This window comes from Gambusia affinis, linkage group LG20, assembly GCF_019740435.1.
Source record: "Gambusia affinis linkage group LG20, SWU_Gaff_1.0, whole genome shotgun sequence".
NCBI lineage: Eukaryota > Metazoa > Chordata > Actinopteri > Cyprinodontiformes > Poeciliidae > Gambusia > Gambusia affinis.
The window spans coordinates 16907492-16921495 of NC_057887.1; the positions used below are offsets into that span (position 1 = coordinate 16907492).

General features: G+C 36.7%; 1 protein-coding gene across 2 annotated transcripts in view; it reads right to left on the reverse strand.

Annotated features, from left to right (window-relative positions):
- Positions 1 to 288: 288 nt before the first annotated feature.
- LOC122823229 (A disintegrin and metalloproteinase with thrombospondin motifs 14) overlaps positions 289 to 14004 on the reverse strand; it is a 48336-nt gene continuing 34620 nt past the window's right edge. For both annotated transcript variants that reach the window (XM_044102639.1, XM_044102638.1), the window contains exons 9-22: positions 13752 to 13884; positions 13415 to 13528; positions 13048 to 13196; positions 11244 to 11416; positions 10950 to 11083; positions 9179 to 9302; positions 8985 to 9065; positions 7537 to 7700; positions 7286 to 7451; positions 5629 to 5761; positions 5332 to 5539; positions 4751 to 4880; positions 2985 to 3056; positions 289 to 2364 (exon numbers count right to left, since the gene is read on the reverse strand). In XM_044102639.1, the coding sequence (XP_043958574.1) occupies positions 1808 to 2364; positions 2985 to 3056; positions 4751 to 4880; positions 5332 to 5539; positions 5629 to 5761; positions 7286 to 7451; positions 7537 to 7700; positions 8985 to 9065; positions 9179 to 9302; positions 10950 to 11083; positions 11244 to 11416; positions 13048 to 13196; positions 13415 to 13528; positions 13752 to 13884 (2338 nt within the window). In that variant the 3' untranslated portion in view covers positions 289 to 1807. The remainder of the gene's footprint in view (positions 2365 to 2984; positions 3057 to 4750; positions 4881 to 5331; positions 5540 to 5628; positions 5762 to 7285; positions 7452 to 7536; positions 7701 to 8984; positions 9066 to 9178; positions 9303 to 10949; positions 11084 to 11243; positions 11417 to 13047; positions 13197 to 13414; positions 13529 to 13751; positions 13885 to 14004) is intronic.

Below are 14004 nucleotides of genomic sequence, written 5' to 3' on the forward strand. Positions count from 1 at the left end.
AAGGGAGCTGAAAGCACCTAAACATCACAGTTTTTATGTATTTATTTGAAAAATCCTTTGGAAACCAAGGACCATTTCCTTTTCATGTCACAGTTATGCTCTAGTTTGTATTGGTCTATAAAATAAGATCCTAATAAAACACTTTAAGGGCTGTAATGTAACAAAATGTAGTGGGGAAAATCAAAGCCCTGTTTATACTTTTGTAAGGCACTGTGTTGTTACAAATTGAAACAAACGTAACTAAAATAAAATAGAGCAGTGAAATAACAAAAAAAAAATCATTGTAGATACTTTGAAATGAATTTTACTTTGTTCACTTTATCACTTAGAAATTCAATAAATATTAACACTTAAAGCTTTCATTCATGTACGTATATACAAGAACTATACAATGAACATAGTGAAGGTGTTAGCTAGAGAGCAGGAACTCTGTAAAAGTATTTCCAGCTTCAGTTCATGGACCTTTAGAATTGTCTGTTGTTTCTAACTCCAAATGTTTTTAACATGTAATTTACACTATGTACACTATCTTAAAACTGCAGGACTTACAAAAATGCCATGACATGTTCTTTCTGAAGTTGTTTCTTTTTAGTCCTTAAAGCATCAAGTCCCACAAAGGTAGACAGAGGGCATGCTACAGTACAGTGGGGTTGGCTTGCAAAAGTCATAATTTGGTTTCATTTAAAACAAATCATCATTAGACTTGGAAAATAAAAATAGCAATAAAAAAAGAGCACCAGAGGCAGGGAAGCAGTGAGGTCCTTGCCAGAAATGCAGACCATAAAATTATCAGTGTGCCACCAGAAAATTTATACACTTAAAAAAATTATGTTATTGATTTTAGCTGTGAAGCTAAACTGAAACAAATCAATCCAGAAAGCTCTTTTTTTTAAGTTGCTGGGTTTGGATCATCTGCTTAAAGGTTCAATTTGGATAGCAAGATTTATAATATGGCTAACATACAATGCAAGACAGTGAATGCCTTAAACTTTAATACTAATTGATAGTGTCACATCAGTGCTACATTTCAACAAGAATCTGTAAGCCCAGGAAAGAAAATGGAGTTTGGTTGCTTGAGAGGCTTAAAAAAGTTTACTTTTTTGTAGACTCAAACATGAAACCTCATTGCTGTTAGGATAACAAAGTATGCGGATTATAAATTCAATCTAAATATATTAGAAAAGGTGAGAAATAAGGCCTACTTCCTGTATAACTACTATCAAATAAAGGTTGCTAGAGCCAATTAAACCTTTTTTAAGTGAACCAGATAATCTATAAAGTCCAACCTGAAGATCTCTTAGCACAAAGAGGTAATGAAAAGATGAATTATTTTCCTCATGTTCTAATACTTACAATTCTCTTTTTACCTGGAAAAGGCTCAATAATTATTCTGGTGTTACACTAATGAAGCTATGGTGGCCACATGCACCAACATGTTCACAATCCAAGTTCAATAGTAGTTCTAATGCACTTGAAAAACAGGCTAACACAACTGTACACAGATATAAAACATGAATGTAGCTATGCAGTCATCACATTTTGAACATGTCCTGTAGTCTGATTAGTTTACAGCACCTGTGTTTTGACTTTTTTGTCTTCTTCTTCTTCTTCTGCTTCATATTTTAAACACAGAGAACAGAGTGTGTGCAGATGCTTCACACATTTTGCTCTGAAGTATTGATGAGGTAACCATCACTGGGCTTGTCAGGGTTCACTGTCATACAGAAAAACATTGCTAAAAAAACAGACAAGAAGTGAGCTGACTTTTCTATTCAGTCCCACTAATGCTCACAGCATTGCTCACGGTTCATTGATGAACCAACAGGGTTCTGTGACTTGAGTCCCTCTCTGATCCTAAATTGTCCCTTCTTGACCTGGCGGCAACAGAGCCTAAAGTGCTCATGGGATTGTGCTCTTTTGATACCCCTCCACTTGAGTCTTGTTTGGGCTGCGGCGGCCCTGGAGGTAGACGAGTATCCATGTGGGAATCTCTCCTCTCTTCATTTGGTAAGGAGTCAATGGCGGGATGTGGGGACAGAGCAGCATCTGTTGGTGGAGGAATCTTAGCAGCGGCAGCCGTGGTTGGCGCAGGGATGGTGGAGAACAACCGTCGTCTCATGGCTTTAGTGGTTTGTGGCAGGCTTGGAGTGGTGGTTGCCAGCCACGAAGCCTTGGCTGAGGCAGAATGGGACGGTGTGGAGGTCTCAGGTTCGGTCTTGGAGCTGGAGTCAGGAACGTGTGTAGTGTGGCTTTCCTTTTTGTTGCATGACTCACAGCAAAGCTTATAGTAACCAGGGATGGAACAGTAGCGAGCCAGAACTTCCATTTGACAGAAAATTGATTTATCCCCAAGACATGGCTCATCTAGAAACAGAAGACAACATAACATTACTAAGCAAAACATTTATGTAAGAGATGCACATAAGAATTTACACAGCAACAAGAACTAACTGATATTGAGCTTAATCAAAAACTCCAATAGTCAATCAGTGAATGCACCGCTAAATGAACAACAACAAGAACACACATTGGTCTGGACATTTTTAGTGATGAGCAAAAGTCAAATTCAGTTACTTTCAAAATATGTGATGATGAAAGAAGTCAGAAAGCACAAAAGGTGCAAAAAGGAGGAAACTGTACTTTTTGAAGGACATATGGGTGCATTCATTCAGGGTGAAACTTAAACAGAGAATATGACTTTTGAGATGTCTTTGGAAATCGCAAAATTAAAGAGTATATATTCTCTGGAGAATACACTCAGAGATTATATTGTTTTAATTGTTCTAACCCTGCTAGGTGCTAATAATAGATGCTAAAGGCAGTTTGAAACAGAAGCTCTATATGAAGTTTAGAATCAGCCTGCCAAAGTTTTACAAAAACACAAAGCATGAAAATAGTTCTTTGAGATTCTAATCAGTGCATCTCCAGATATTTTTAGATTTGTAAATGTGATTGTTTTAGTAACAGATTTCAAATCGACTTACTAGATGCAAGTTTCTGGAAGGGGCTTTCAGAAACACCATGGAATACTGCATCATCCTTCATTGTAGAATTATCTGTAGTTTGAAAAATGAAAATAAAATTGTTAGACCAGGACTATACAATAAAGACAAAGTCATAGTAATAACAAGGGACATCAAAGACATGATAAGATGTTTAAGCATGCCAAAAAAAAAAAAAGCGCAATATCTTATTACATTTTCTAGAGAAGGCAAAATAAATGTTTGCGTCACACTGTGGACAGAGCAATAAAACAAAAGCTGCAGTGGGTCATCACTGAAAAAACATTTTTGATTAAAAAAAAGACCCCTAAAAGGTCTAGTGCAACGGTTCTGCACCCACAGAGCATATTATGAGACAAGAACTCCTGGAGTGAGTCATCACAAAAATTGAAAATCATAATCAAAGACAACAAATCCAGCTATAAACAGGAGCCTCTCAAGATAAAAACTGCAGAGTTCCGGAGAATAAAAGAGTGTTGATTGAATTCCTTGAATTTAACTCAGCAAATGAAAACTTCAGCAGTACTGTGTTTGCTTTTCAATATGCCTACTTCCCTCTCTTCCATCTTAGTTTCAACCACTAACTGAGAAGAAAAAAGATAAAGAAAAGCTAGAGGTTACTGAAATTATGTCATAACTGAGTGTCACAAAATACCGAATTACTAAAAAATTCCAAAAACTGAATTTTTTTAAACTGCTTTTGTTTTCATGCAGGTAAACCTTTGCAAAGTACACAACATCTGACTTGCACAGCTAAATTCTCCCTTTGCAAGTAAAATTTGAACAGTGATCTACCTATTGTCATTTATGACAAGCTGTAAGTCAAATATATTCATACTTCAACCAATTGTTTATGTGCATCATTGCTTGTTTTTTCCAGAACAACTCTAGTAGTCAAACTGCATCTCACACAGAGAATGTCAAGCTGTGAAGAGCATGTGAAAGCATTGATATGTAAACAAGCTCCCAACCTAAGTCTCCTGACATTTTACTGCGGGTGTCTAAAAACCTGCCTGGCATGTCAGGCTGGTGGGTTTTTAAATTAATTTAATTCTGATTATGAGTATAGGTATAGTTGTCAGAAAAATGTTTCTCTGTCGATATGAAAAGTACATTTTCTAAAATAAATTGGTCAAAACAGTCAGTGCAGGAAAAAGACTCACAATCAAATGTTGGTCAACATGTCTTCGCCATGCATTACGAGAGCAATATGTACTTTTACTTACCTGCTGGTTGCTTTATGGTTTGAATAAAGATTAAATCTGATTTTATTCAGAGAGTTGTAATCTTTTTGGATGTTTTGCTGAAAGTCTGTCTTTTTGGGAGAAACAAAAGGAATGCTCTGTTGTGTTGTCTCGATATAAGTGTGTTTCAACAATGCAACCGGCAATGTTTTTTCCTCCTGAAACTTAATTTCCTCAATCCATCAATTTTACCCCAGTTGTCAAAGATTTGTCTTTACACTGTGGAATACGAAATGTTTCTGTTTACACTAAACAAGTATACTATGTAGGGTTCTACTTCTTAGTCGAAGCAGTAGAACCCTACATAGTAGACTTACATATATATATACACACAGTATATTACTAGTAATCTAATTTACAAGGTGCACAAGAATAAAAAGTGAATTTTATTTATTGTATTCACTATTTGATGTGTTCAATTTGTCTTTAATTCTAGACTCGATATGCCTCCCATTATTTATCATTGAAACAACCCACTTCCTGTTGACATTAGTCGTCTCTCACCTGAACATGGACTTAGTTTGCAGATGAGGACAGTTTCTGGCTTCTCATCCTCACATTCTGTGACGGTGCTGTCGCTGGCCTTGCAAGCCACCTGCCTTTGCTGAATCCCTTCACCACAGGTCACTGAGCACTGCCGTATAGTAGACAAAGACAAAAATTACAAGCAGAAACCGTTTGCTTGAGTCTGACATTTATGTACACTTATACATTTTGCTTTTTTTTCCCCAATAAAGCCAAAACCTTAACTTTAAGAATCTACCTGGTATTCAGACAATGGATATAGAGAAAATTTTAGAATTAATATTGCTTAATAATAAAACTAAAAAGGACTCCAGTCAGTTTCTGGGAAGATCTGTAGAAAAAAACTTGGAATAAGTAAGATGAACCTTGATAATAATACTCATGAGGAAAACCTTTTGTTTTGTTAACAAAATCACCACTGACTCCTGGTGGTTTACTATAATTGTAGCTATCATATTAATTTTATTTTCTATGTATGTTAATCAGATTACAACTTTAAATTATTATGTTGATAACAATAAACTGACCTCAATACCAATTTTTTTCTTTGATGTTCTTACCTGAGACCACGCTCCTGTTCTCCACTGAGCGGGACATGCAGTGTAGTTACACACTCTTCTCATCTCTGGCCGATCGCCTGTGCAGTGTTTGCTGTGGACAGCCCTGCTGGTGCCGTTGTAGAGCGACTGCATGCACTGCACCGCCCTGGTCTGGTAGCCGAGCTTCCCACAGGTCTTACTGCAGGGACTCCAGTCTTCCACCACCCACCTGTTAGTACATCAAATGTGTTAAAATACTCTACATTAAGATCGGTGGTAAGCTTACTGTTATGATATCTTTGACTGAGGTTTACTTACGCGGGCTGACTGCACTCTTGCACGTTGCAGCGTTTGCGGATGGGTTTAGGCTTTTTGCTGGTTTCACAAAAGTTTCGATGGACTAAACGGCTATCACTCTTCCTCCTGCATCCATATTTTGTGTACTGTATTCCTAAGGAACACAAAAAGGTCCAACCATCTCAGAACACCTGAAGTTTAGGGTTATGGACACAATCAAAACATTTACAACCATGTCATTGGCTAATTGGCCAGCACGTCATTGATTTGACAAATAAAGAGGCAGATGAATGTATGCCGACTGTATTTTATTAAGAGTGGCAGAATCCAGTGTTTTCCATAAGAAATGTGAGTTTAATTAAAATGTTCAAAGTATGAGAAAAGCACATCATTAATAAAGTTAGCGATGTGTGCTTGTCTGTGTCTCAGGCTATGTTGTGGAAGTCTATCGAACTGTGAATGAGAGACATAAATACAAATGAAAATAACCTTGAATGTTACTGCTGTGGAGAAGAAAATAAACTGAAATAACACAAATACATCCGCTGTGTTTTCTGCTATTATTAGCACCTTTTGTGTCACTGATAAAAATGTCAGTAGGTGAAAATTTTTGATTACATTTGTTCACAAAATTTAAACACTTTCTTAAACACTTTATGAAATTCATACTTAGTACCAATATTTATCTGGTACTGAATACTTCTTGTCACTGCATCCTTTAATTTAACCCATGCACATTCTTTCATGTTCAGAAGTAACACACACACACACAAAAAGAAAGGTGTGGAATAGAAATCCTGACACTCAATGCCAGATGCAACAAAACATGTCTACCATTTTGTAAAATCTTCACAGTGCGCCTTAATTTGAAACATGTGTTTGAACTTATTGACACAATTATTACATGTTGCCGAATGCTTTCATTTAATTGATTATTGTTTCATTATTTATCAGTAATACTTTTTTTTTTTTTTTCGCCAAGCCCATTAAAGTTTTCAATGAAATTTAAAAAAAAACATTTCCACAAAAGCCTACTGTGTTATTTCTGTACCCCAAATTCTGGATTCTATGCTTTCAAACAGAAAAGAACAAACAACTGATCAGAACTCACCAAAACCTCTCCTACAGGAGGAAGTAAGATATAGTAAGACAACAGATTTATTTACTTATTACTTATCTTGGAGACAGATTTACTTATTTACTGTTACTTATTTATTCAATTTAAGTCCTTTACTATCCAACTTTGGAGAGCCTAAACTGAATGTTCTCTCAGCTGACATAAGTGGTTTTCTGTTGCTGTAACTTGTAACTTGCTGAAACTTGTAACTTGCTGACAAGTATCTGGACTTGCTGTCCAGATACTTGTCTACTTGTGTGTTCATACTTTAGTTGTAGTGATTATTTTCTGATATTTATAGGCCAGGCCATCTAACAGCAACAGCTAATGCCATAGTTATACTTGCATTATACCCCAATCTGATGGCAAAATCAACACTGTTTCAGTCTTTTTTCAAATCAGGACTTGGTTAGTAAATACACCAAAATAAGTTTTAAATGGGTTAATAACAACCAATGCCAGGAGATTCTCAGCTGCTGATTGACCTTCAGTTGATATGCTATTTCAAAGCAATAATTGTACATTGCAAATGTTGCAGCTTTTCCATATGCACTCACTGACCTCCGCCACATGGTTTGGAGCACTGAGACCAGCTTTTCAGTGCCCACTCATAAGTGTCCAGCTCGGCAAGAAGCACATTGTTGTTGGTAATAAGTGGCAGGAGGTCCTCGTGTATTATGTACTTATAAGTCAAACTAATTTTGACGTCCTCTTCCAGTGGAATGACCTGCAACAAGCAAACAATATGCTGTTAGAAAACTCTTGGAAGCTGGTAAATTTTTACAGTAACCTTTAGTTTTAGCTGTACTCACCAGAACCACAATGCCTTCATGCAGAGGACCGGTTGTTTTTAATGTCTCTCTCTCGCCATCAATAGAGTACTCCCACTGTAGACCATTTTCGATGAAGGTCTTCGATTCAGCATCTTCACTTTTTTCATTTAATATGAAGTGCCCAGTAACTTGATTCTTCACAGCTGGGCATTGAGGAAAAGGTCATTTAATTAGGATATAGAGAGAAGAAGAGATGGTTCCCATGTGAATTTCTTTTGTAATGATATCTTTGATATTTTCTCAAAGTGGGAATCTCACAGCATGTATTCTGACATTTCAACTATTGTGACGATCCAACGCTAATTCCTTCAAGTTAAGTACCACCTGCTCTTCAGAATAGCCATTAAAATCCCCAATAAGATATAGAAGCTTCTGATGAATGCCACCGAGAGTCAGATTTTCCCAGCACTCCTGTGTGATGTCATTCAGGTTTGGAAAAATAAAAATTATATAAGCTAATAGAGCATATTTTTTTTTAGAAGTAAGATTATATAAAGCTTTTATCAGGAGGTATGATGTAGACTGCATTCAGAGTTTTGATTTTCAGCTTTCAGTAATCAATTTGAATAAAAAAACAAGGCGATCAACAGAAGTAATTCACTGTAATTATATCTCCAAGCTTATTTTTCTTCCTTGTCAACTCCACTGCTACAGAAAAGAAGAGAGGCTTATGGTTTTAAATCAATGAGAAAAGGGCTTTGAGCAGTCAGTATCACTAGGAAAAAAACTACATGAGTTCAGTACATGTGTTATTTATTTCTGCAAATGATTTTTTATAAGTTACAAACAGACAAGGAGTCCAACTGAATGTGAATATAAAGTTGAAAACCCTGCATGTTAGTTCCTTTCATTTTATTAACAAAAAGGAAAAATGGTTGGTTGAGCTACAAGTAACCCCCTGAAGAAAACACGAACGCTTCTGAAAAGCATAAACAGCTGCTGAGAGTAGAAAGGATATGACTTCAAGTGTCAGAAGAAACATGATACATTTTATGATTGGTACAAAGTTAGTGCTTGGCAACCAGGTCTCTCCAACCTTTTCTGCACTTACTGCTGAGAATTCTATTTTGTAAATAGTCAGATACAGAGTTACTGAGCTTTCACTAATTAAAAAGCAGAGGCAACTCACTACCAAATTAAATTATATTTTTATCTTTGTGCAAAGTACTGGAATTGATCTCATGAATAGACATTTAGCCAGTAATACGAGTCATTTCTTCAGGTCACCCTCCAAATCTTTGGAAAGTGAGTTAGCAGCTGTGGTTAAATTATTCAGTTCAATGTGCAAATATTATTATCCTCATTACATCAAATCTAGTGCATATTTGTGAAAAAAATAATAAGTGAACTAAATTCATTTCAGGTAGAAGAATCTAAACATATTACTAGACACTTTAAAAAGAGAAAACTATGTGAGTTGTACTTACCAATAATATGAGGGGAGGTATTGTTTTCTTCAATGATTATGTGTCGAGCTCCCATTGGGATGTCAAACATTTTAAGCATTCCTTAAAATAAAAACAGATTAGGTCAGCCCAGACCAGCAAACAGTGACCACTTGTTAGGTGTTAAAGTTGCAAATTATTTCTGCCTCTATAATATGATAAATCTTTATGTTTACCATTCTTTTTAGGGGTCTTAGTCAGTGTTAACTTCACAGTCCGACAGTGGGAGTTATCCCCTTCACAAACTCCACATTTATCCTCGTCTATGTAAGAGCCAACCTCCTTGTCGCAGCCTACATGCTGCAGAGAGAGTGCAAACATTCAAATCAGAGCAACCTATAGACACACTGAGATTGCATTTCAGGAACAATTATGTCATATGTGGATGCGGCTCATATTTGGGTTTTTAAAATGACAATTTCTTAAGATTGATGCAGACATAACATAAATTGCAGCCAAAACAAAATGTTGAGCCTTTTTATTCAAAAAGATTAAAGCTTCAAACTTTGTGTTCAAGGTTAATAACAGAATAGAATACAAACAGTGTACACTCATTAGGGCAGCAACATTTCAGTCCAGACCCCATCACAAGCATAGCAACAAAAGTTATGATAATTTGTGAAAATTCACTATTTCTCAGGCTGGAACCTTAACTTCTTTATGACATTTTTTCCTTTCATGTGAAAAGAAGCATTTGGATCTCTCAAGGTGAATATCTCTTGATTTTGCATTTTTTACTATCATACTTTTTCCACTCAACTTTCAATAAATATGCAGGGATACATCATTCTCTGAACAGTCTGCCTCTGTAGCAATGACATTCTGAGGCTTATTCTCCTTGTCTTCCATTTGACTATGAAGGCCATGACATAAAATAAAACCATAACATAATATAACATTTTTGTGTTCAAAACATTGTTTTTCAGTTTTTGAATATTCTTTTTTTATTTGACAAGATGAAAATGAATGGGTTTTCATTAGCTCTATCCCATCATTATCAAACTTTCCTGTTATGAAAACACTGTGTAATCATTTTAAGTAGGATTTTCACTTTTTAATCAGTTTACTAAAATAAATAAATTTTGTAGTGGTAGTCTAATTCAGTGAATTGCACCTGTATACATTTTTCATTCTATGTTATATCCTACCATAGAAAAATATTCAGTTTGAAGTAATTGCACCCTTTTTATCAAACAATGCTCATATTTACCGGGGTTGAATTTTTTCAGTTTATGGAAGAACAACTTATGGGAAAGGTTTGACTCCAGTCAACCTTTTGGGATTAGCGGCTAAAACATTAAGTTTTTTTTTCTGTTTTGCCCCCCAAAAAACTGAGTTAAACACATAAAGAACACCGCACATGTTTCAAATATAACTCTCATTAGAAAAACAACTCACTCCTGAAGTGATGTTGTTTAAAAGTTATAGCCTGAGTATACAATCACTAGTGTTACATCAATAATTGAGAACATGTGTCTCGTTCATATGCGATGATAGGATGGAGTGATAAGGGGATAGATGGATTTACGTATTGCCTGCAGTCTTTTATCATGAGGAACGAACAGAGCCAAAAATGGAGGCGTTCAATTGACCCATCCATCTATATTCCATGGCTAAAATAACGATATCCTGAATAAAATCGGATTCAATTTTCTCCATCCATGGGGAGGCTGGGCTCAGCCTTACAGAGAGTGGGAACTCCAGTAGAGCTGCTGATCCATTGAATCAGCAGGAGTCAGTTGAGATATTCCTGCAGGGAACACCTCAGGATTCGTGAGCTGAAGAGTATTGATGATGACAAGAATAATTGGCTTTACCCCTGTTACCAATATGCCCCCTGCAGGCCGATCTCAGATAAGTAAAACATTCCCAATAAATGTTGTATATGTGATTTTAAAAAAAATAAATAAATGAATCTTTCAGTGGACTGCTTCACTTTATACTCACCAGACACTCTCCTCGAGCGCAGACGCTGAAGGGGTCGGAGTAGCTGCACCTTGTCCCATCATGCATCACCTGGTTCATAAACACCACCTCTCCAGTTTCCTTCGATTTACAGCTTAGCTCGCATTTACGAGCCTCTGGAAACAACAACCAACAATCACTAATTAGTTTGTTAAAAATGTCTTTCAGATGTGAAAAATTGATTCATAGAATAATCATACAACACACACAAATTCAACAAATTGCTTTCTCCCCCAACAGGTAGAGCCAGCTTTAGTAATGTCTTTACAGACTTACCATCTGGGTGCTCATATGGCAGCCAGGTGTGCTTGATGTTGTTGTGGTATTTGTTGCTCCGCTGGATGCATTGCTGAGCGCGGAAGTCTTCATAAGGACCAGCACACTCCTCTGTGTTGCACATCTGGTAGTCATATGCAGAGCCTGGGCAGTCTCGACCACCGTAGGCAGGCCTGACCCATGACAGAAACAGCAGTGGTGTTAAATTCTTCGCAAGGATTCAGAATCCTTAGACTTTCAGTTCTGAGCTTTGTTTATATGATTTTATTAATTAACATGAAATGATATATGCCAATCTAATGAAGATTTTCTCATTGTTCTGCTTGACCATGCAGTATGCTTCAAGTTCTTTGCAGTTTTTCTTCAAGCACACTCTTTAACTATGTGGAAAAGAAGCTGGATTATGTTAGGCACTATGTTCATCTTCTGCTTTTATTCTTTTTAATTAGCTACATTTGCATGCAGAATAACATACTCAGTCTGGTCTGACTTTTCAAACTCTGCCATTTGCAACAGTGCTGAATTGTTTATTTTGTCAGTGTAAAGGCATTAAGTGCATTTTTTTACAGAAAATGCATGACAATTATCTATTTTTTTAAGTAGCAAGGCCTAAATGCTTCATCCACTCCTCTAATTACCTGATGGCCCAACTTATTAATTACACCATGCAGCACACTTCAGCTCTCATATTTCTCCATTCTCTTTCTCGGCCATTAATCCTTACCTAAGCCTACTGTTACGGCTGCAGTGGGACTCTGCCCTTTCCTTGCAGGGTTCTGGAGACAGGCCGTCTGCAGGTGTTATGTTTTGCCCTGATTGGTGCTCTGCTGTTTTAAAGCTGCCATGCATGCAGCAGATGAGAAGGCTTTGTCCCTCTCCCTCCTCAGAACCCTATTTGGTTTGGTTTGGTTTGTATCTTATGGTTGGGTTTTGTTAGGTTTGTTTTGCATTTGCTTATTTCTGGTTGGTTATGGGTTTTGCATTAATCTATTTTGGTTTCTCATTTCAGATATTCCCTTTTCAAGTTTTATTTCTTTATTATAATTTAATAAATTCAATTTTCAGTGAATCAGAAAATCCTTGTGTGGTCTCCTTTAATGTTACCTGACCAAACGAGCCTGGTGGACGTAACACTACTCATAACCCTCAAACTCCTTTTTGTGATAGATAAGTATAAGCTACTAAATAATTTAGATGTGGAAAGAAAAGGAAAAGCACATGCATTTCTTTAACATATTTTATGTAAGAAAAGTCTGCACAGCCTGGGACGCCATCATCTTTCTCTTTCAGGATGAGCTGATTTGTTAGATATTTTCCAAATACAGCGTTTTCCATGCAAGTGAAAAAATTCAATTTTGTTCTTTTCTGACTAGACCTTTTTCTACTGTAATCCAAGATTTTTATGACAATAGTTTGATACTGGAAAGGCTAGTTTTGTGATATGCACACTAATAAAGTAGACAATAGGAGCTTTGGCTCCTCCATTGGCTGCTTCTTTAATTGAAGCTCTCTTTCCTGATTCTTGACCATTTTGTGTTTCTTTGTTTTGGTCTACCAGATAAAATGACAATAAAATATACCAAAGTTTATAATAACAAAATATGAAGAGTTTGCAAAAAAAAGAGAAAGGCTACTAATACTGATAGAACAATAACTGTGCTGTCTAATCAGGAGCATTCTACTCAGATTTCTGTTTATAGTTTTAAAATAATGACACAATTTCTTTGGTGAACAAAAATAATGTGTTCATCCAAGAGGTCATGACTCTGTTTTGGATCAGTCTTGTCACTGCTTCAGTACTCACGGGGGGTCATTGCACTGCCTGCTGCGGGAACGAACTCCACCTCCACACGTCCTGGAACATGACCCATATTTTGACCAGGAGCCCCAGTTCCCGTCATGCCCTTGCGGCTCCTGGCTGGACTTCCAGATGCAATGACCCTTGAAGCACCACTGCAAAATGAGATGAGATGAAAAGGATGACAGATGGTTCAAAACATCTTGAAACAATATAATTGAGTTTTCTAAAGATATCACAGGCATTCTGATGTTCAGTATCCCCAGAGAATTCCACTTTTAACCAATCAAATAAATAAAAAAAAGACCAATCAAATTACATAAAAGGATTGAAAAATCAGTTTTATAAAATCTCTTTCAGTCCCATGTCCTACCTTTCCAGGTGCACACTCCGTCCCATCTACTGGAGGGCCTTTTTTGGTTTTACAGAAATACTGGTTGTCAGGGTGGCTGCACCACAGCTGCTTGCAAGGGTCGTAGGTTCGAAACTAAAGAGGGGAATTTATTTTAAAGAATTGATTTAAACATGTATTTTTTTTCTCTCTTTACAAATCAGAAATGGTGAACAGAACTTCACTATTTCAGAAATTATGCATGCCCCTCTTTTATCAGACAGTTATCCACCGTGATCTTACATGTTAAAATCACTCAGAAAAGATAAAGAAGGACTTCCGTTAGTCAGTGGAGTGTATCCAAGTATGCAGGACTTACAGCTGTGCACATTTTGTAACCAACACCAAAGTCAAAGCGGCACTGCTCATCCATTGAATAATTAATTCCAGGAAGCTCAGGAAGCTTGGGCCACTTGTGTTCAAAGGGATCATCCAGGAGGCAATCATAGGAGCTGTGGAAAAGATTAAAATGAGTTAAGCTTAAATATTACATACATGAGGGATATTCAGAAAACAGAGCTTTGCACTCTTCTGGAACTAAAAAAAAATGGCCTGGGAAAAGCAGGACATAC